General features: G+C 39.7%; 1 protein-coding gene across 6 annotated transcripts in view; it reads right to left on the reverse strand.

The window, feature by feature from the left end:
- The window catches only part of enah (ENAH actin regulator), a 237,346-nt gene that overhangs the window by 20,376 nt on the left and 193,038 nt on the right, over positions 1 to 23,932 (reverse strand). For all 6 annotated transcript variants that reach the window (XM_048249978.1, XM_048249976.1, XM_048249977.1 and 3 more), the window contains 2 exons: positions 17,196 to 17,244; positions 16,983 to 17,049 (listed from right to left, as the gene is read on the reverse strand). In XM_048249978.1, the coding sequence (XP_048105935.1) occupies positions 16,983 to 17,049; positions 17,196 to 17,244 (116 nt within the window). The remainder of the gene's footprint in view (positions 1 to 16,982; positions 17,050 to 17,195; positions 17,245 to 23,932) is intronic.

Below are 23,932 nucleotides of genomic sequence, written 5' to 3' on the forward strand. Positions count from 1 at the left end.
ATTTCGCTTGCTGCTACTCAGCCAGTGAAATCTGTGCATTCTGATAGTCGAGTCAGTGAGTAAAGTTTCTATGGTGAAGAGACTCACTGATAGCCTGAAACGAGCGAGGAGAGGAGACGGGACGAGAAACAATCAGGTGGATATCTAAGTTAGCGATAAGTAAGTTATTTTCAAATAATGGATTGCTCAAAGAGGAGAAAGCTAGACAGCACCAACAGAGCTTTATATAACAATATGGGGGCAATACCACGCAAAACTGTTACGTCCATAACTCCAACTAAATAGGCTACCATGGCATTTGTTGGCATTATGGATGTGACAGTTTTGCCCTGGACCGACTCTTCTACATATCCTGAGACAGGCGATTTTTAAAAGCGCCAATTTGAAGCACCTCTACTAGACAAAGCATATATTTTGAGCAAGCATAGGGTAGGCTAGGCCTACTCATTCAACAGTGAACTGAGACCTCAGAATATTCTACGATTTAAAAGGGCAATATGATTGATCCACCACAATCTAGTTACATCCATTCACTGCCCAACAACATGATTTTGCTCGGTTTCCAGGATTTCGGGTCATTAAACATTAGGCCTACAACTATGCTCCATCCATCCATCTATCCATCCAAATATATCTATTATCAATCTATCTATCTATCTATCTATCTATCTATCTATCTATACACACACACACATAGCCTATACACGCACATTAAACATTCCGGACCTTTGCTTCAGGAAAATTTCCGTAATTGGACCTCGCTGAAGGTTAATTGAATACGCCTACCCTATGCAGTCTGGTTTCAAGAGTGGTCATTCTACTGAAACTGCTCTTCTATCTGTGACTGAAGCATTGAGAGTAGCTAAGTCCTCTGCTCAGTCATCAGTATTAATTCTACTAGATTTATCTGCAGCCTTTGATACTGTTAACCATGACATTCTTCTTTCTAGACTATCTGAACTGGGAATTTCTGGAAATGTCTTGACTGGTTTGAATCTTGCCTTAAAGGGCGTTCTTTCATCGTGTCTTGGCAGGGACAGGTATCTAAGTCTCATGACCTCACCACAGGTGTGCCTCAGGGATCAGTATTAGGACCCTTGCTTTTCTCTATTTACACCACTTCCTTAGGTGAGACCATTCGCTCCCATGGATTTGACTCTCACTGTTATGCAGACGACACTCAACTTTACCTGTCTTTCCCACCTGATGACTCTAGCGTTTCCCACCGGATTTCTGCGTGCCTTAAGGATATTTCAGCCTGGATGAAAGATCGGCACCTTCAGCTTAATCTCTCAAAAACTGAGTTTTTGGTGTTTCCAGCTAAACAGCGATTCCCCAACAGATTAACATCCAGCTTGACTCAACTTCACTTCAGCCCAACTAGATCGGCACATAACTTGGGGCGTTGTAATTGATGACCGACTTAACTTCTCTGGGCATGTAGCTTCTATTGCAAAATCATGTCGGTTCATGCTTTACAACATTAGGAAGATCAGACCTTATCTGACACAAGATTCCACACAACTTCTTGTTCAAACCATGGTCATCTCCAAGCTGGACTTTTGTAATTCACTATTAGCTGGCTTACCCGCTTGTGTAATGAGATTATTACAGCTGATTCGAATGCTGGAGCATGCCTGGTCTTCAATGAGCCAAAGAGGACACACGTAACTCCTCTCTTAGTTACTCTCCATTGGCTCCCTATAGTAGCCAGAATTAAATTTAAATGTCTCACTTTGGCCTATAGGACACTGACTGGATCTGCTCCTAGTTATTTTAATTCAATAATCAAGGCATACATCCCCAACCGCCCACTGCGATCTTCTGATGAGCGTCTGTTATGTCGACCAGTCATAAACACTAGGTCTAATTCAAGACTCCTTTCCTCAGTGGTTCCATGTTAGTGGAATGAGTTGCCCAGTGCTCTCCGTTCCTGTGGTAGTTTTGGGTCAATTAAGAGGGGTCTAAAGACATTCCTGTTCAACATGCACTTAGTTCTTTAAGCGCTTCTTATGCATTATGGTTTGTATAATATTGTTTTATTTCCATTAGGCTGTTGATTCATGTGACATAATTGTTTATTATTGATATTCTCCTTAATATAGTCTTACCATGTCATTGTTTTTTTATATTATTGATTGAACATTATTGTTTATTATTGCTTTTTCCCTCATTTTCATTGCTTATTTTATTAGGCTATTGATTGAATTGACATAGTTGTTTATTATTGCTATTCTGGGGCAGCCGTGGCCTACTGGTTAGTGCTTCGTACTGTACTTGTGACCGGAAGGTTGCCGGTTCGAACCCCGACCAGTAGAAAGTGGCTGAAGTGCCCTTGAGCAAGGCACCTAACCCCTCACTGCTCCCCGAGCGCCGCTGTTGCAGGCAGCTCACTGTGCCGGGATTAGTGTGTGCTTCACCTCACTGTGTGTTCACTGTGTGCTGAGTGTCTTTCATTAATTCACGGATTGGGATAAATGCAGAGACCAAATTTCCCTCACGGGATCAAAGGAGTATATATACTTTATACTATACTTCTCCTTATTATAGTTTGACCAACATTCTAACCTGTTCCCTGTTATATTTTAAATATTATTTTGTTTTTGTATTTGTGTGTCGCTTTGAATTTGCAAAATTGAATGTTATAATTTTTTATAGAAAATTAGTAGAATCAAGTATAATTCATAAGATTCACAACCTTCACCCTATACTGTATACTCTGCTCCTTGCGCGGGATTGCAGGTATTGCGCATAAGTTATTAAGTATTGCGCATAATAAAAGTCCCGCAACTTTAGCCATCATAATGCGAGAAATTCCCACACATTTTACTGCGCTATCTGATAACGTTAATCTACGGTAATAATGGAGCGGCCTGAATGCGGGACTATTGACTGGACGGACCAACTCTGACTTCAATTGAACCCCATGCAGAGACACACACACGCAGGACCACTTTGCAGGTGCCTCTCTCTCTCTCAGGACCCCAAGTCAAATTATAGCCTAGGTGCTTCTACATCAACCGCAATTGACAGGAAAGGAAAACAAACGTTTAGCGATAAGGAACCGTCAGGAATTTTGCAAACACAGAAGCATGACAGCTTATAGCGCGAGAGAACATGGATGTGTTCTCTATTTGAGGAACGTTATAATCGATTGCGGACGTGAACAGACAGCTACAGACACGGAGCACATAGTAGGCCTTTCACTATGCGTATTCATTACGTGAAAGATAATTAGTAGCAAAACAGCCAATCACATCGTGTATAGAGTCGGTGGGCGGGCTTAACATAACGATTGATAGCAGAGTTGCAATGGTTCGGCGTGAATTCCCTGCTACTTGAAAACAAAGATGATGGATGTTGCTGTTAGCGAACAGTATGACACGAGTTAAGCTTTTTTTTAAGTTGGCAAAAGTTTGAACTAGCCAACTAGCTCTGCTGGTGGGAAAACGCAGAGTGAATTTGAAAGACAACTGATTATCCCGCACCTCAGACTGAGCACTGCGAATGGTGAGTCCCCAGACCCTACATCACGCCTACGTCTGGCTCGTCAGGCTAATTGAGAGTATCCTGACTGGCAACATCACAGCATGGTATGGTAACAGCACTGCCCATGATCGCAAAACTCTGCAAAGGGTGGTCAGGTCAGCGCATTACAAGGACTGAGTACCAACTACTCAGGACCTTTACAGCCAGCGCTGCAGGAGAAAGACCAAGCGGATCCTCGCTGACCCCAGTCATCCCAGCCACAGTCTCTTTACCCTCCTACCATGTGGTAGAAGGTACAAGCTTGTTTTATGTTCGAGGATGATGTTATGTTCAACATCAAGGATGCATATGCATCAATACCCCTACCCCCACTGGGCTGTTCTGATCACAATCTTGTCCATTTGACCCTGGATACATACCCTTAGGGCTCTTACAGAGTCAACGCATCGCTACGCTTCGGCCACCATTATGCGTCGATGCGTAGCAAAATGTGTCATCCCAGTTTTTGATACGTGACGCACCGACGCATGCGATACTATGCGTTGTCGGTGGGGGCGACACTGCAAATATTGTACATTATGTCAAGTATATGTTATATTTACAGAAGAAGGTTTGAATACAATGGCCAGTGAAGAGGAAAAATTATGCAAGCTTATCTTTCTTTTACGGTCTATGGAGCTCCGCATTGTAGGTTACAGTACATGCTATTCATTGTGTATAACATGATTGTCACTTGGAGGAGACTTCAGACTTGTTACGTTAGTATAGTTAGCTAACCGCTGCTAACGTGCTAGCATCGTCATGTCAGAAAACCATGGGGCTGTGCACATGTGTTAGTGTACATTTATTCACCATATGTTAATAAAGTTGAAGTGGTTCTGCAATGTAGGCTATGTTTCCGTTTATTTACAGTACCATGTTCCTTACATGACATGACCCAGTGTCCTTGTAACATGCAGTCTATCTAGCACAGCGAATCACACTCACCTCCCGTCTAGTTTGTCACCGAACAAAGCTAGATATTACTTTTTATACATGTCTCCATGTCATACTGGAGTCTTTTTGAGAATTCTAAATTAAATCTGATCCGTGGCTCTCCAAAAGAGCCTCTTGGGATGTAACTTTTACAGAAAGCCTGAATATCACTCAGAATGTCAGTCACCAGTGACTGCCACCCCCTGTTGCGTGAGCGATGTATTGCATTGAACCTATCGGCCGCGTTGCTTGCGTCCACCGTGTGTGTGTAGACTATGAAAGGGAGCACGTCGCTTGCGTCACTAGCGTTGCTTGCTCGCGTTGACTCTGTAAGAGCCCTTAGTGAATAAACATCCACTGACTAAGAAGTATGTAAGAAAATGCTCTGATGGGGCCAGCATGGCTCTTAAGGACTGTTTTGATAGTACAGCTTGGGAGTTTCTGTATAGTCCTCATGGGGAGGATTTGGATAGCATAACAACTTGTGTCAAAGATTACATACATTTCTGTGTGAATAACACTGTACCTGTTAAAAGGGTACGTTGTTTTCCAAATAATAAACCCTGGGTGACTCCTGAACTGAAAGGACTGCTTCATCAGAAAAAGAGGGTTTTTAGATCTGGGAATAAAGAGGAGTTGAGTCGAGTGCAAAAGGATGTGAAGAGGGAAATAAAAAGGGGGAAGGACACCTACAGGAAGAAATTGGAGCAGCGCCTTCAGAATAACAATGCCAGAGAGGTCTGGAGGGGTTTAAAAATTATCTCAGGACATGGTAAAGTAGGAGGTAATGGACCTGAATCCGGTGATAGGGAGAGGGCAAACCATTTAAATCTATTTTTTAACCGATTTGATACGGATGCCCCCGTTACCACTCATGACCCCACCCACCAGAGCCCAGGCCAATCTGTGACACCAGCATGTACTACCAGCATGCACCACTCGGAGGTTACCCATCACTCCCCCCCTGTCCATCTTCAACTTCTGTACTCTGCAGCACTTACCAGCCCTTCCCCACTCACTCAGGGAATGCCTCCCCTGCCTGTGGGAGTATCAGTACATCACCCTCTTTCCCTAGCTTCCTCATAACTGAAGAACAGGTGAGGGATGTATTCAGGAGGACAAAGGTGAGGAAGGCCACAGGTCCTGATGGGATCAGCCCCAGAGTGCTCAGGGACTATGCGGATGAACTCTGTGGGGTCTTTCTGCACATCTTTAACACCAGCCTCAGTCTGGGGAGAGTCCCAATCTTGTGAAAGACTTCCTGTGTGGTTCCTGTCCCAAAGATAGCACAGCCCAGAGAGCCCAATCACTTCAGGCCAGTGGCTTTGACATCACACCTGATGAAGAGCATGGAGAGGATTGTCCTGAATTACCTCCGTTTCCTGGTGGGCAGCGAGCTGGACCCCCTGTGCCAGGGGTCTGTGTGGCGGATGCAATAGCTTTCCTCCTCCACCGTTCTCTCTCTCACCTGGAGGGTACCGTTAGAGTCATGTTCTTTGACTTTTCCAGTGCATTCAATACAATACAACCGGCACTACTAAGGGGGAGGCTAGAAGGAGCTGGAGGCAACTGTCATCTTGTTGCTTGGATCATCAACTACCTCACCAACAGACCACAGTACGTGAGGCTACGTGGCTGTGAGTCAGATGTGGTGGTCTATAGCACGGGGGCCCCACAAGGCACAGTGCTCTCCCCCTTTTCTCTTTTCCCTGTATACCTCAGACTTTCAACACGACACAGATAGCTGCCATCTCCAGAAATTTTCTGATGCCCTGTACAAGAAGGGCCAGAGGTGGAAAAAGTACGAAAATATTGTACTCAAGTAAAAGTACCAATACCTTGATGAAACATTACTCAAGTACAAGTTAAAATACCGATCTGAAAATGTACTTAAGTAAAAGTAAAAAGTAGTTCATTTAAAATGTACTTTAAGTAAAAGTTACTTAGTTTTTTTTTTTTTTTTTTTTTTTTGGGGGTACCAGAACAACCAGTTTTACCAGAGACTTTCTAATGAGGAGATACAGCACTCAAAAAATCCTCCATAGTAATGCATGGGGTTAGTCAGTTGTCTACAAATATCACAACCAGGGTAGGAATTTCACCGTGAGGCCCCTTTGAAAATCAGAGGTTTACAGGCCACGGTGGCCTTGGTGGCCCCTTCTTTCAATATTCTGCTTTGCGTCCTACAAATAGCAATTTTATTTAGCCTGTGGCCTGTCAAAATAATCTTAGCATTCACAGCGCAAATTTATTTAGTCTTTTACGCAGTGGAGAAAGTGACAGCGCAAGAAAGAAATTAAGCGCCCAAATTCACCCATTCTCAGTTGAACTACTCATAAGTAGCCTATTCATCACACAGACATCACAAGTATCACATGAAAGAGCTTTTTCTCAGCTTTTTAAACGATGTTAGCCGATAATTGCGGTGTTGAACGGTTCGCGAGAAAAGTAATTAATATAATTAAATTTAATCATACATTCTACTACTCCCTACCCATTCATCTCGTGGAATACTTTACTTAACTCTTCTTTTAACACATGACAAACCATATATCAGAATAAACAGGAGACCTTACCGAACACAAAGGTGTAAAGCAGTCCCCTGTACAGTTAGCCGTTCCAGAGTAATCCAGTTTTGAATTTGCAGTAAAGTTCGACATACATGGATGTCTCCAAATTTGGGCTTTAAGTTTTACAATGTGTTTAAATTGTTCCACATGATTTCATAACGGGCCAAATACAAAATAAATGTTAAATATCGCCTAGATATTGGTAAATCAGAGTACAGCTGACTAAGAATTTGTGAAAGTAGCCTTAATGATCACAAAATGCTAAGCATGCATCTAGGCTATTTGAGTTTCTTAAAGCTGAGCTGTGATTAAATTGTTCAATACATGATTTCATAACAGGCCAAATATAAAATAAATGTTATATATAGCCTAGATATTCAGATGATTTACAGCTCTATGTAATATGTCATGTTTTCATTTCATGTTTTTGTAATGTTTCATACAGTGATGCAGGTCTACTGCAGTGAATAGGCTAAACTTTGATCATTTTTATAGCCTACTACTGTATAGTTAACTTTGGCCTTGGTGCCCTGACATGTGGCCTTTGTGCCCCCCACCAAATATGCCCAACTGAAGGCCAAGTGGCCTTGCCCCCAGAATGGTGAAATTCCAAGCCTGATCACAACCCTTCCGCGGCAAAACGTTGACATGTGAATACATTGAGCCAATCATGTGGTGTGTTGTAAAATACATTGAGCCAATCATGTGGTGTGCTGTGAAGACATCGTGCCAATCATCTGTTGTGATCTCGCTGCTGGAGCAAGATTGGTGTCGTGAAGCCTTACGCACACGCATTTCTGCCGAAATAGATGCACGATAAGTGCCCAAAAAGTGTTGCAATATGGCCGCCGAGTGGAGGTTCTTGCCTGAAAAGGACTTTGGTCCTAGCTCGAGTTGCTGCAGCCAGCAGCTAAGGCAGCCATGTTCATGCTCCCAGTGTGTAGCGCTGTAGCTGCAGCAACTCGAGCTAGGTAAAACCGATTGTTTCAGTTTTGTTCATACCGACAGTACTCGGTGACGTTGAGAAATGGAGATCTATGTGAAAAATCACCGGAGTTCTCCTTTAAGTTTGAGCAGTAGTTGAAGTTAGTTGCACTCATCCTTGCGTCGCTTTGCAGTGAACAGTAATCCAACTGAGCAGGCAGGCCAATGTTGAGTTGTTTTTTTATATTTGGAAACAAGCAGAAGGTTCAGCAGATTAAAGGGTGTCAAACTGGGGGGGGGAGTATAGGGCCCCAATGGAGGAGAGGGCCCATGAAAAGTGGAACGGGGGGTACAACATTTTCACCAGGCATTAGTAATAACTCAGGTAATCCACACATAAAAAATCCAAACAACTCCATAAATAGTCATGTGTAATGAAGTGGAATAACACAGGGAAAAAGTATTGAACAAGCTAAGAAAAAGCACTAAGGCAAGGAAAGGGAAGGAACGAGCTGGAATCTGTAAGTAGTTAGAGAGTAGTTATCCTTTCTATCTGTGCAAATTAATATAAGCTTAGTTAGTATATTGATGGGCTATAAAAAGGTTTTTCATTACCAAGGTGTCACACAAGAAACATTTCATGATGGATAAAAGCAAAAAGCTCTCCCAAGACCTTTGCAACCTTATTGTTGCAAAACATATCAATGAAACTGGTTACAGATGCATTTCAAAACTTCAGAATCTTCAGTAAGCAGCATGGGAGCCATTATCTGCAAGTGGAAGAAACATCACTGCCATGCAGGATCTCCTCGCAATATTTCTGACCAGGGAGTCAGAAGGATAGTCAATTCCAAAAGCCAAGGACCACTTTCGAGTAAGCTCCAGAAAGACTTGAAGGCAGCCAATTAAATTAAATTAAATTAAATTAAATTAAATTAAATTAAATTAAATTAAACAGTTCTGGAAGTAACTAAAGATCAGGATTCACAAGAGGGACCCCAGGAATCTGTTTAGAACAATGGGCCAAAATCACACCTGATACTGTGACTAATATGTTTTGTCATACAGGAAATGTCTTGAAGCTGTCTTTACAAACAAAGGCTTTTCCACAAAGTATTGAAGAAATAGTAGGCACGCTCAATACTTTTTCCTGTGTCATTCCACTTTAATACACATAACTCTTATGTTTGGATTTTTTATACGTGTGTTAATATAATGTGTGGTGAAAATTTCGAATAGACTCACTGGAAATTTAAGCTAATTACTGAAAAAAAAAAAAATATATATATATATATGTCCAACATATATTTATTTTACCTGAATATTTTAACTTCCAAATTAAATGTCAAAATGAATGTCAGACGAAATTTAAAGTTTGACTGACTGGATTTTGTATACAAAACATAGTGAAAACTGTCTAAGGTCACTCTCCCTGGCTAAAGAGCTAAATGGTTTAGTCCGCCTGCACGATTCATAAGGTAGTCTATCTTTTGTTTATTTAGTTGAGCATCGCTAGTAGTGGACCGCTAATTGTTGTGCTGCTGGTGCAATGTTTTCTCCAAGAAAGCCAAGTCAGGTTACTAAAAAGAGAGACATCAAAATGAGGGGAAACAACTGCTAATAAACTTCTTTCCAAAGAAACGTGAGCACAAACGTCAAAACACGAAATCCCATGGTGTTTGCTTGAATATCTCAGCTATCATTAGTGCTAAAACGAACTGAGACAACCCATTGAAATAGCGGAAAATACACTTTCATAGGTTAGGCTACACATGTAATCTGATGCATCTCGTGATCCAGCTCCATCTCCATCCCTTTCAGAAAGACAGCATGGCGCCAGCTTGATTCATGTCCTGTTGTAGGCTACATGCTGATCATTATCACTAGGCTAGTGGGTTAGGGCGTGATTTCTTTTCTCTCCCTTTCTGTTTTCGTTTTTTTTTTACTCAAGTAACGGATGGGATTTTTTATGTAGCGAAGTACAATACTTCACTCAAAATGTAATCAAGTAAAATTTAAAATACCGATTTTATAAACTACTTAAAAAATACAAAATACACAGAAAAACTACTCAATACAGTAACGTGAGTAAATGTATTTCGTTACTTTCCACCTCTGAGAAGGGCCAAAGTCGTCTCCACTTGCTGAGAAGACTGAGGTCTTTTGGTGTGTGCAGGTCATTATTAGGGCTGTCACTTTACGTTCGAAAATCTATTGCACAATCGATTGGACCAACCAACACAAGTTTCGAAAACTAAAATAGGGAATCGATTTTAACCAGTTCACTGTACAAGGATAAGCCCTAATAACTTGACGAGTTCGATGTGGAAGCACTTTGGGTTTTGGATAGATCAAATTATGGAGAAGGACAAGCGGTAGGCCTATGCAAACTGTGCAGTCGTGAGTTCCTACGAGGACCTGTACCAGCAGATACAGAGACAGTTTCTATCCATTTCGTTGCTCTGATTGGTTAGGTCTATCGAATTGAGTGCCCCCCCTGTATCGGTTGAAACACGCCCCATAATTATGTCACAATGGAGCAGTATCAGACTCATATTCTGACTAGAATTTGAGTATGACAACGTCAGGGTACACTTTCACATGATACGTATGTGATATATGCATGACAAGCACTATGAGCAATTCACAGAAAAATGGGTGTGAATTTTGATGCAAAAGCCTCATCAAATCCAAATGGTGTTGAGAGTTCTGAAAGGAATCCCCTTTCTTAAACAATTATTTTTTAATAAGGATTTTTGTTTAGCATTGAATAAATGTACTTTAAGTAAAAGATGGATTTCCATTCTTCCAGTGTAAGATGAATCTACAGTGGGCAGTGCTTCGACTTGGCCAGCTTCACTCGCGGTCCGGGCGCGGGATCACGTGAATTTAATTTGTATTTTTTCCAGTGACGCTGCAACAACCCAAACAACCGGTAGATGGCTCAAGTGAGCAGGGTGTCTCATAAAAAGAAATTGAGCCTGGAAAACCCTACACAGACTTCACTACAGACTTTAGCAGACTGGTTTAGAAATAATTTAATAGCCAGAAATATGCCTGCCCTGCCCTAATAAAGAAATATTTGGTTAACTGCGAGTGAATCCCGTTTGCAGCCGTACAAGAAACGCGGGACAAATGAAACATTCTGGTTTTCTCCGAGTGCAACGATGATAGACAGACATCATTTGGACAAAATATAGAACATATTAACCTCCGTTGCTCAGCCAAATGCCATCCTGTTACGTCCTGTTATCGCCGATATCATCAGAATATTGCAACAGATTCTGTGTGTTCTGGACAGCAGGTAACTCGTTAAGCCAGTGGTTCTCAAACTTTTATTTAATTCCCCACTTTGATCAAGGGGCATGACTGATGAGAGTGGAGATAACGTGTTATCCCGAGGCCTTTGCAAGTCAGCATCTCCGACGGTAGTCTATCCTATTAAAAAGATTTCGATGTCCCAAACGGAGAGCCATACTTTATTGTTTTTAACGATCTCTATGCTACTCACAAAAATGTAGGCATGGGGACATGATGAAGTAGGCTATCCAACTGTCGTGTGTTAAATTATTGTGATTAGGAGCCAGTGGTTTTCAAACATTATGCGTGACTCGGACATCTAACTAAATGCAACAGGCTCGTCCTCGCATTCGCAAAATGAGATCCAGTGTTTTGTCAAATTGCAAATACAGTGGGCATCGCTTTCAAATGACCACTTCATTCGCGCATTACGCGGCGTGAAGCTTTAGTACCACTTTCAGCCACTGTGCGTCGCTCTACCACTGTACATCGCTCTGCCTGCGGTCCCTTCTGAAAAAGCAGGATCTACCATTAAACATAATTGTTGCCGAGTAATCCCAGCCTACTTAATTCAATAACAAAATAAATCATGCATAATTAAACATTACCTCGATTTAGGCTACTTGGGTATGGCTTAAGGCTTGATTACACGGTGGAAACGAAAAATCGAAATCGAAATTTGCTGTCTACATTATTGTCAGTGTTGGGGTTAACGCACTCACGCAAATCAAAACAGTGGTGTGATAATTGAGCCAGTAGAGAAATAACTGTTCAGAATTAATCTGTAGCCTTGGGTAGGCTTCTGCAGAAAACAATGTTGTTGCCGATTTAATACTATCTGGCGACGTTTTTAACAGGCTACGCAATAGAGGCTTAGACAACTATGACCCACGTTTTGGTTTCGTAAATTAATTTGCCCTACTACTTGACTGCAATGTAGTCAATTGACTGCTTGACAAGTCATTTTTATTTTTCTGTACAATAAACAAATACATCTGCTTTATGCCGCAGAATTACATTCATATTTGGAACTTACATAGTCCAATGCATCGTTCCACTACGTTAGTGTTTCCCAAAACCATAGTAGCAACGAACGTTCGCAACCACTATCGTAAAGTTGTGTAGTTACAACTACACCTCTCGACCTGTGGTAGAATGTTAGAAGCATAGTTCCAGGGATCTTCATGTCAAAGACGTCACTGACACCAGTTATTTGTTTGCAAATTAATAATTATAAATATATTTAGGTTTCTAATTGATATTTACACTTCTAACCACCATACATCCATATTTTAAAATGCCCAAGGCAGAAAATACATAAATTAAAAGTCAATTTGCAGCCATGTGCACATAAGTAAAAGTCACACACTTGCAGATAATAATAAGGTGGTGCGCACTTTTTGACCAGTCAGCTGAGAATATGTCGCCTTTGATTTTCATGGAGGGGGGGGTCCTTGTTAGTTTACATAAAACCAAGCCCATGATTCTGATTTTGATAATATGATCTGCACAAAAGATAAACTTAGGTAAACAACGATGTCAATATTGTTGTCAACGTCTTAACCCAGATTCGAACTCTTGGACAGGGGACTGGTAACTGCTGTGCAACGGCGGCTGTCATCTGCCGGCCTTAACGCAATGCGCCACAGAAGTATGTGCAGGTGCCCGTTCACGTGCTACTAAACGTCATTAACCACCTTAGTCCAGACTACTGAAGTTTGGAAACTATCATGGTCAAAACTTACAGTACTATGTAAGTACGACAGTTTTGGGAAACAGTTGTAACTTACATGTTGGTTAGTTGAACGATGCAGGTAGTTGTACGGGAAACGCCCCCCAGAAAAGCTTGTAGGCCATTAGCAATTTGTTTATTTTATTTTATGAAGCCTACACAGTATATCACATGCCACATTCTCACTTTCAATAGACAGATGCAATAGCCAGTGGTCAAGTATTGAGTATAAAGCAATTAAGATAGTACCCTATACAAAAAGTACTTCATACTATCATAAAAATTCGTTAAAACGAATAGCATTTTGCAACTTGACAAAACACTGGATTAAATATCGTAGGCACAGGAGAAAACTTGTACATCCATTGGCCCGTGGGGAGATCACATGCCAGTTGCCTCTCCCTTCAGTATGACTTGTTAGGCTGTGAGCTTGTTTAAGCCAAAAAAAAACTATTGCAGATATCAATCGTCTTTGTTCATGGGTTTGGCCTCACAGCAGAGGCTTAGACAACTATGACCCACGTTTTGGTTTCATAATTTGCACTACTTATTGACTGCAATGTAGTCAATTGACTGCTTGACAGGTTATTTATTAGGTGTAGGGTTTTTCTGTACAATACACAAATACATCTGCTTTATGCCGCAGAATTATGCACTTGGATAGCCTATAGAACGGGCACATTTTGGAGAGAACGCACGCAAGAATCTGTAGGCTATTTGTGGCTGGTTACCAGCAAACAATGTTTAATGCATTAACTCAAGACGTCAAACATTTTCTAAACAATACAAACAGAAAGGATGCAGCAGGCAGCAAATGTAGAAGTGTCATTTCCAGTGGAAGAACAAAATGCTGAATGAAGCCCAAATTTATGAAGGCATATCTGGCAAGTTGTTATTATTTGAAGACGTAAATGGTTGGGCTATAGGCCTAGTTTGCAAGAAGGAGACATAAAGCGTGAGCATGCCACACTATCCACAGCTGTGGTAGCGGGGGTAGGAGGATTACTGTTAGCGCAGGATATATATATAATAAAATTCTTCAACAGAAGGCCTGCCTCGAATGCAGGCTTGTGGTTTGCGCAGCCTACAGTAAGTAGGTCTAGTGAGTTAGGAGTCCTCTAGACTTCTTTTCAGCTATCTCAGAGGTGGAAAGTTATTAAGTTGGGGGGCAGGGCGGGTTAACAATTCATAGACCCTTGGGAACAAATGTCTGATGGCCCCCCCTGCCCCCCAGCCAACGTGAATCGGGCGATCAGTTAATAGGCCTATCGTGAAGATTTGTATTGCCATTTAAGGCACGAGCGCATCTGTGAGGCCAAGCCTCACCAAGTAGCCCGTTTGTTTACAACTAACATTACATTTAAATTAAACTGCTTATAGGCTATGCCGAAATAGTTTCAACATTTTGAAAATCAGTGTCAGGTGAATTAGGAAATGCCTTATGGCTGAAAGCTGCTTGAGATCCCCCCTGTCAAGCAATAACCATACAAAAAGTTAAAAACAGATGACATGATGCGCATCACTGACATAATGCGCAAATAATATAGCCTAGATATTCCAATATATTCAATACATGTGTTTATTTTAGAGGGGATATTCGAACGTCATTTTTGAGCAATTTTGACAGCCCTAGTCCACTGTAGGCTATGCCAATCGTCTATTAACACCTTCCACTAACCCCGGTGAGTGGGGGTCGCTATAATGTGTGTGAAATAGCACCATTGAGTAGCCTATGCAAAATAGCCTTAAAATAGTTCCGGTGTTGTGTGCCTTCTGGTTTCTCCACCTACTGGTTTCCTTGCGCGTGCATGCGCTGCAGCAGTTGTCAGACATTCACATACAAGTTGTTTTAGGCGGTTTGAAGTCGCTTTTCATAGCGCGCTCGGCTACATTACAGCCACTCATGTAAAGACATGTAAAAAATATATGTTTTGAAAACTAGCATTAAACTGGATTCGATCCCGCAAAAGCAACACACGCGTGACTCTCTCCATCCTGATTCCCTACTCTTTGAGCCAACTAATATGTTACGCGAATCAATTAACTATTGTAGGCTACCATTAATTAATAATGTAGGCAACACCCAGGTAGCATGTTGTCCAGGCTATCTGAAACAAGGGGTTGCCTCTCATCTACAACAACTGGTTACGTTGGGCTGCTACAGTCGTCAGTGCACTGTGCACAGTAGGCCTATGCTACTCTTTGTGGTTGATCAACTAAAAATAAAAGATGTATTTGGGGATGACGTTATTGTAGGCCTAGTAGACCTAAATTCTGAGAAATTAAATGGTACGAGAAACAATCTACATAGCGCACCAGACCGCAATGTCTTCAAGGGTTCAATGAAGGGAGTTTGCAAAAATTAGTGTATTTTTCAAGTAAATTTAGCCGGGACTGTAAGCTGTCACACGTGATGTTTTCAGTGGGTGCCCGAGAGACGGAGCATCCACGGTATCGGCGCCTATGACAAGCGTATCTCGCGGTTGCATCCATTACAAACAAACATGCAATGTGAACGTCTGGGATTGGGAAGAATACTAAATGCTCTACTGAATAAGCACGAAGTCAAACCTTTAAATGAAAAACACTCTTTAATAATCAAAAAAATAAACCGCTAATGAAGTAAACTTGTGACCATCAAAAATCGTTTATCGCCTGTAACTCCGTGATAACAGGACGTAACAGGAAGGCATTTGGCTGAGCAACGGAGGTTATTATGCTCTATATTTTGTCCAAATGATGTCTGTCTATCATCGTTGCACTCGGAGAAAACCAGAATGTTTCATTTGTCCTCGTTTCTTCTTCTACGGCTGCAAACGGGATTCACTCGCAGAGTTAACCAAATATTTCTTTATTAGGGCAGGGCAGGCATATTTCTGGCTATTAAATTATTTCTAAACCAGTCTGCTAAAGTTTGTAGTGAAGTCTGTGTAGGGTTTTCCATGCTCCATTTCTTTTTACGAGACACCCTGCTCACCTGCTCACCGGTTGTTTGGGTTGTTGCAGCGTCACACTGGGAAAATTGAAGTCGCGTGATACCGCGTGATCCCACGCGCGGACCGCGAGTGAAGCTGGCCAAGTCGAAGCACTGCCCACTGTAGCTATTCGTTTTAACTAATTTTTATGATAGTAGCCTATACAAAAAGCACTTCATACTATCTTAATCTTGGAATATGGGGAGGGAAGTGGCGCGTCTGCAGAAGTCAGCCAAATATGAATATAATTCTGTGGCATAAAGCAGATGTATTTGTTTATTGTACAGAAAAATAAAAATGACATGTCAAGCAGTCAATTGACTATACATTGCAGTCAAGAAGTAGGGCAAATTAACGTGGGTCATAGTTGTCTAGCCTGTTAAAAACGTCGCTAGATAGTATTAAATCGCCAACAACATTGTTTTGCAGAAGCTTATTAGGCTAATTCTGAACAGTTATTTCTCTACTGTCTCAATTATCACACATGACACTGTTTTGATTAGCGTAGTTGCGTTACCCCCAACACTGACAATAACGTAGGCAGATAGACAGCAAATTAAGATATTTTTTCGTTTTGTGGAGTGGCACCGGTAGGCTATCAAGGATTTCGATTTTCACTACCACCGTGTAGTCAAGCCTTAAGCCATACCCAAGTAGCCTTAATCGAGGTAATGTTTAATTATGCATGATTTATTTTGTTATTGAATTCGTAGGCTGGGATTCCTCTCGGCAACAATGTTTAAAGGTAGCCTCCTGCTTTTTCAGAAGGGGCGGCAGTCACGCTACTGACAGAGCGATGTACAGTGGCAGAGCGACGCACAGTGGCTGAAAGTGGTACTAAAGCTCCACGCAGCTTCACGCCTCGTAATGCGCGACTGAAGTGGCCATTTGAAAGCGATGCCCACTGTAATGAATTAAAAGGTGGATTTCTTATAGCACTATTTACTCATCTTTACTAGTAGTGCCAATAATTGTGGAGGACGCTGTATATTCATAATGAGAGTATGTTATGTTTACCTTCCGATGACTGGTGATTTGCTACCATTCATAGTGTTTGTCCTCTCCCAAGGTTTTCGTGGCATCTCTAAAATGTTAAATAGTGAGATTAATTCAGAATTGAGTTACACTACAGAGCTAAAGAAGCACCTACCTGTTTAGCAAAACAGTTACTAAATGTAGCCTTTGTAATGGAAAACCACTATATGGTTCCTCTACTTAAATACCACTTACCTGGAGTGCTACATGCAGGAAGTTTTGGAGTTGCAGTCTCAGGTTCATCCTGTTGCAAACATGAAGAATTTATTCAAAGGCAATGTTTAAGCAATATAACATGAGTGAGAGTGGGGTTGTTAAATGATGTAGCGTAGTGTAGTGTTAAAAAAATGTGGTCATCTCAGAAAAAAAAGTAAGTGAGTAATTAATTAATAAAAATAAAATAGGTTGCACACCATGACTGACATAATATACGCCACTGTAAATTTTCACACAATATGATTGCACAATAGAAAAATAATTAGGTTGCGCTGTGTCAATCGCATTTACACACCAAGTCTGAACTGCAACTTTGTCCATCAAAGAGGTTTTTAGAATAGGTTTGATTTTCTGTGTTATTTTGCATTTGCATGCACAGAGTGTCAGTGAATGACGTTTCCTACTACATTGAGATGTGCAAGTCAGTCAATATGAATTTATTTCAATTGACAGCAGTCTGATCATGGTTTCACAATATCTAAACAGTGTTTCCCCCCCAAAAAAAGAGAAACAATTGAAAAAATGACTCCTGGTGGATTTTGTGAAAGAAATTGACAGATTGAGTTACAAATTATGACTTAACCATCAACACAAGCATTTACAAAGCATGATTATTGCAGTACTTGAACAGGATTATTCATGTTTTTCTTTCACTTTTTTCATTTACATTATTAGTATTAGCCACTGTACAACTGTACACTGTAGGCCACTGTACAAACTATTACTATTTAGAATATACAGTGCTGTGCATAAGTTAAGACATTTATATATAATAACATTTATTTATTTACGATACATGATACATTAAAAAATAATTGATGTCCTATTTTGTTTTTAATTAAGGCATTAAGACAAAAGACAAAATATGTTTTTTATTCCTCCCTTTAGCCAATTTCAGAATGGGTGTCTTAACTTTTGAACAGCACTGTATAAACTATATAGACTTCTCTTTCATGCCATTACACTGCATTGGTGCTGTGCTGAGTCGAATTGAGTGCCTTTACTTTAATGCCGTGACGGCCCGTAACGCTGGCTTGATTATCACGGTTTTAAGCTAACTTAGTAGCGTTGTTGTGCATGGTGCATAAGGATATGTGGATGAAATTAATTATGTTTCCCATGTCATTTGGTAAAATAAATGGTCAAAAATTCGAAGAAAATCTATCTTGGATTATAGCAGATAAGTGCCTTGTATCATATCTATAAGCTCTACAGGAATTACAAACTATCTCAGATGTAAATGCTTGCGTATCTCATTACTCAAATTCAATTAAACCCACTAATAGGCTAGCTAGACCTTAGTTACACAGCCTAGGTATGTTAGCAACACAGGGCTTGAAAGCATTGCCTGTATCACAAACAAAAACGAAACAATGCATGGAATTTATCTGGGAATAGGCTACTGAAGGTAGGGGCGAGCTATCTTGCTGGCGTGTTTAATTTGGTTCCTTGGTTAACATAAGGTATGCCAAGTTTTTTCCCACAAAATTGCGTCTGCTAATAAACTTAAACATAAACACAAACAAGCGTGATCTCCTGTGGAATCCCTGACTGCGCCTTCAACGTTAGCCTACTATTATTTGTTGACATGAAACCTGAACGAACGGCAGCTGTTCCTGAAGTTTACTTGCGTCAATTTTTTTTTTTAATTAGGCAACCTTTTTTGCAGTGGCGCTTGAATTCCAGGAGCAGCGCTGCGCCACTGATGAATACATTGTAGGGGAAACACTGCTAAAATCTGATCTGATGAACATGATGGTGTTTTTGACTGGAATCTCACTCCTTCATATTTCAGCATACTAATCAGCTTGTACTATTCAACTACATGACGACATTGAGGTATTTTGCTTTCTGGCTAATAATTACAGTGCATGAAAATGCACTGTACTGTTATTCCAAGGAATTTTATTACAGTGCATGAAAATGCACTGTACTGTTCTTCCTAGTCATCATCTTATTGCATTGCATGTAAATGCAATGGACTATTATCACTGTTCTTCTTATCTGTTTTTATTACAGTGCATGAAAATGCACTGTACTGTTATTCCAAGGCTTTTTCTTCTTCTTTCTTCTTCTAACGCATTTAATGCAGCTTCAACCGTTTAACGTAGAAACTTCATTCAAACTGCGTTGCGTAGGTCTTACTTAGGACATAGGGGCTTTGTATTTTTCATCTTTGTAACTTTTATACTTTTTAAACTATTAATTAAAAACTACTCAAAATTTCCCCATAGACTTAACATGGGTTGATGACATCACAATAGAGCACTTAAGCAATTAGAATCCTATGGCAGGTGTTCAGGCCACCTGGATCAACTGCCAGTCTCAGGCTTTAAGCATACAAACTGGCCCTATTAAGACTACACATTCTGTTCAACTGCTTCCTCTGCCAAAAACTATTTCAAAATAAAAGTCCTCACTACAATATTTCACTGTTAAACAATTTAACCCTTTAAACTACTGAACTTTTTAACTGTTCAGCCATTGTAACTGTTACTTGTCATCAACTATGACTCTTACCCACTGTAGCTAGTTAGCATGGTTAGCATAGCTAGCATGTTAGCATTGCTAACATTGTTAGCAAAGTAACATGTTAGCATAGTTAGCGTGTTAGCATGCTAGTTAGCATAGTTAGCATAACTGCTAAAAATGATTAGCTAGGTTAGCTAAGTCACATGGTTAACATAGTTAACATGTTAGCATTGCTAACATGCTAGTTAGCATAACTGTTAAAAATGATTAGCTAGGTTAGCTAAGTCACATGGTTAGCATCAGGTCCCTTTCCACAGGTGTATACAATCAAGCATCTAGATTATGAATGTATTGGTGCTTTATTAATACTCCTGTGGACCTTATGAAAGCCTAGGCTACTGCTACAATGTTTACTTGGCCTACTCATTTCTGTATTGTTCTGGTCTATAAATTAAAGTGTAGCCTGGCCCGAGAATCAAGCTTTCCAGTTGTAGTACATTGTAATCTGTAGGAAAAAATGTGGCTGACAGACCTAGTAAGCTGTTCAAGTTATAGTAGTTGGTTATCAAGATACTTAGTATCAGAATGATCCGTCCTTACTCATATGATTATCAACAGCAACAACAAACCCATTGCCTGCAAAGTTTTCTAAGCTGTTAACGTTTTATATGTAAAAAAATATGATTAGCTATCAACTATCCTTAAACTGAAAACAATAAAACACAGAATTCTGCTTTGTTTTTGCAAATTAATACTATAGGCTAGTATTTAAGCTTAACTACCAGTAGCTTGATGGTACAACAATTGGATTATACTCTACCTATTTTTATTGTCCTAGAATTGTTGAGAGAATTGTTTAAAGCTTAAACTGTTTACGATGTTAGTCGTTAGGTTAAAAGTGTGTCAGCCTAATGTGATGTAACAACTTCACTTAAATAAATGAGTTGTATTGAACAATTGTACAATTGCAGACATTCCTTGTATTGTTTTAGTATAACTGTTAAACTTGTTTGCTTTTGTCTTTTAGGTTCCAGACCAGACCAGTGGTGATGACCGTGTATGACATTACGTGTGTGCCTGTCTGTGTGCACACCTGTCAACCAATCTCTGACAATGTTGCTAGCAACATACCTACTAACATACATTCTTACAAACATGTGACCATATCTCAACATATCTGTGCACATACCATTTAACCATACTGAGACTTATCCGAGATCTACACTGAGACATTGTAACTTGTATACTTGTGAATCATTCATACCTCTGAATCATACCTGTGCTGTAGCAAACATAGCTGTGCTGTTAGATCTCTCTTTTTAGACCTGAGCTGTGCTGTGTGAAAAATAAGATTCTAACCTAAGTTCTGTCTAAAACTGATCATCTGAAGCTCTGACTCTTTTATTCTTCAGTGTATATATATCACCATCAAATTTGACCTAATACCATTAACTGAGGCCTCTAGCTGTTGCTGCCAGTTCAGATTTACCACTGATAAATAGATCCGTCTTAGGATAATATGATTGGCATTATCAAGTTCTGTATACAAAACTGTGATTTTTACTTCAAGCTTACATTGGTAAGTGTTCATTAGTGTATTCTGAGTATCATTCTGCTGTATTAAAACAAAGAATGTTGATCAATATTGAATTGACAATTTATTTTTACTGACTGTCATATACTCTAAGCTAACATCTAACCAAGTAAGTGGTTTTCAAGAATACTGTAAGACTATGTAATCTCAATAATCATACTGTAAGTAATATAATGTTATACACAGCAGCTTTTTTGCATTTACATGCAATGGTAATTCCCTGGAATTGCATTTATGTTATGTAGCCTATGTTGACAACACAAACATTATAGCTCAACTTCTGTTGTGTGTTTTAACAAGACTTTAGTCGTATTGTCCATTTCCTAGCAGTAGCCTATTCATGGCTTTCATACGGTCCCTTTCCACAGGAGTATTAATAAAGCACCAATGCATTCATAATCTAGGTGCTTGAATGTCTGTTGAAAGGGACCTGATGAAACCCATCAATAGACGAACTATAGTATACGTGATAGTGTTTACTTATTGTAGGCTACGTAAGAATCAGGAGTGTAGAATGAAACGAGCCTGGCCTATTTGATACACAAACAAGCGGTGTACAACGTTAAACATTTGTTAAAATAAAAACAGGAGCATATATTTGTTAACTTTAACTAAAATGTGAATGGTAGAAGCTATAACGTTATGACCATCAACAAGTAACGTTAGCTAACGTTATTCATGCCATGAATGAAACCCATGATTGGTTTCATCAGGTCCCTTCACACAGCCGCCCTAGGCTATAATCAAGCACCTGCAAGTCTGCATTCATAATCTATTCTAGGGAAAGTGACCTGATGTTGAATAGAACCAGAGCCTAGTATCTGTAGGCCTACTTCTCTGGTTTACGTTAACGTTCTAGTTAAAACGCTCCTGGTAGGTAGGCCTAATGAACAAATGTAACGTTAGTGCATTACGTTTTTGTTAGCTATCGAAACCTACAGCTAATCGGTCACTGTAAAGTTGACGACATATTAACGTTGATTAACAGTGGGTTTCCTTACATAATACATATCAACGTAGCAAGGTGCTAACGTCAACTATTTCACTAACGTTAACGTTACCTAACGTTATAGCGTTAGTTTAGTTATTGTGACCCATCATTTCATACACGCTTACATTACATAATGTTTGACGACATAAATGACTCAAATACCAAAAACCGGAACACTTACCTTGTCTGTAATTAGAGAAATGTGCCTCTGAAGAAGAGTTTTATGAGCAAATAAAGTGACCAAGGCACAGCAGGCGAAGACGTTCAGAAGATTCACAGGGCCAGCGGTAGCTCACGTTCAACTGTTGATTGCTTTCAGCTGGAGGTCACGTCATAATGCTAAAAGTTGCCGCCACGGCGGTCAATGTTAAGTCAATGGGAATTTATTGCTCTTTTATCGTAAATATCTCAAAAAGTATAAAGTTCCCAAATGTGAAAAATACATTGGACAAATCTCCGTTACAAGACCTTTGTAGGAGTGTTTGAATGACGTAAAACGGTTCAGTGGTTTTAGAGCCTTTGAACGTCAAAGTTGGTCGGAAGAATAATAATAATAATAAGAAGAAGAACAGCGATAATAGTCCATTGCATTTACATGCAATGCAATAAAAGTCCTCACTACAATATTTCACTGTTAAACAATTTAACCCTTTAAACTACTGAACTTTTTAACTGTTTAGCCATTGTAATTGTTACTTGTCATCAACTATGACTCCTACCCACTGTAACTAGTTAGCATAGTTAGCATGTTAGCATTGCTAACATTGTTAGCATTTTTAACAAAACTGCTAAAAATGATTAGCTAAGTTAGCTAAGTAACATGGTTAGCATAGTTAGCATGCTAACAGGTTAGTTAAAATTTTTAGCAAAACTGCTAATGATTAGCTAAGTAAACATGCTAGTTAGCATAGTTAGCATAACTGCTAAAAATGATTAGCTAAGTTAGCTAAGTAATATGGTTAGCATAGTTAGCATGCTAACATGCTAGTTAGCATTTTTAGCAAAACTGCTAAAAATGATTAGTTAAGTTAGCTAAGTAACATGGTTAGCATAGTTAACATGCTAGTTAGCATAGTTAGCATAATTAGCTAGGTATGATTAGCTAAGTTAGCTAAGTCACATGGTAAGCATACTTAACATGTTAGCATGCTAGTTAGCATAGTTAGCATGCCTACTAAAAATGATTAGCTAGTTTAGCTAAGTCACATGGTTAACATAGTTAACATGTTAGCATTGCTAACATGCTAGTTAGCATAACTACTAAAAATGAAAACATTAGCTAAGTTAACTAAGTTAAGTAACTTGGCTAACATTATTATCTGCTAGCAAACATTAGAGCCATTCCAACTGTCAGTTATTGTCAATTATCTACCTAAATAATTTAACCATTTAAATTATCCACCTATTTAACCGTTCAATCATTCCAACTATATTAAACCTTATCTACCAAGCAAATCATTTAACTATATAAACTATCCATCTATTTAACTGTTCAGTCATTCCAACTATATTAAACCTCATCTACCTAGCAACCAATATAGTTTGTTTTTACTCTGTATGACCATTACATCATATTTTTTGCATTTTCATGCACTGTATTTCCTTCAGGAAATGCTTTTCTAGTTATTATTATTATAATGGATGGAATCCACTATCTTG

Source organism: Alosa alosa, chromosome 8 (genome assembly GCF_017589495.1).
Source record: "Alosa alosa isolate M-15738 ecotype Scorff River chromosome 8, AALO_Geno_1.1, whole genome shotgun sequence".
Classification (NCBI taxonomy): Eukaryota; Metazoa; Chordata; class Actinopteri; order Clupeiformes; family Clupeidae; genus Alosa; species Alosa alosa.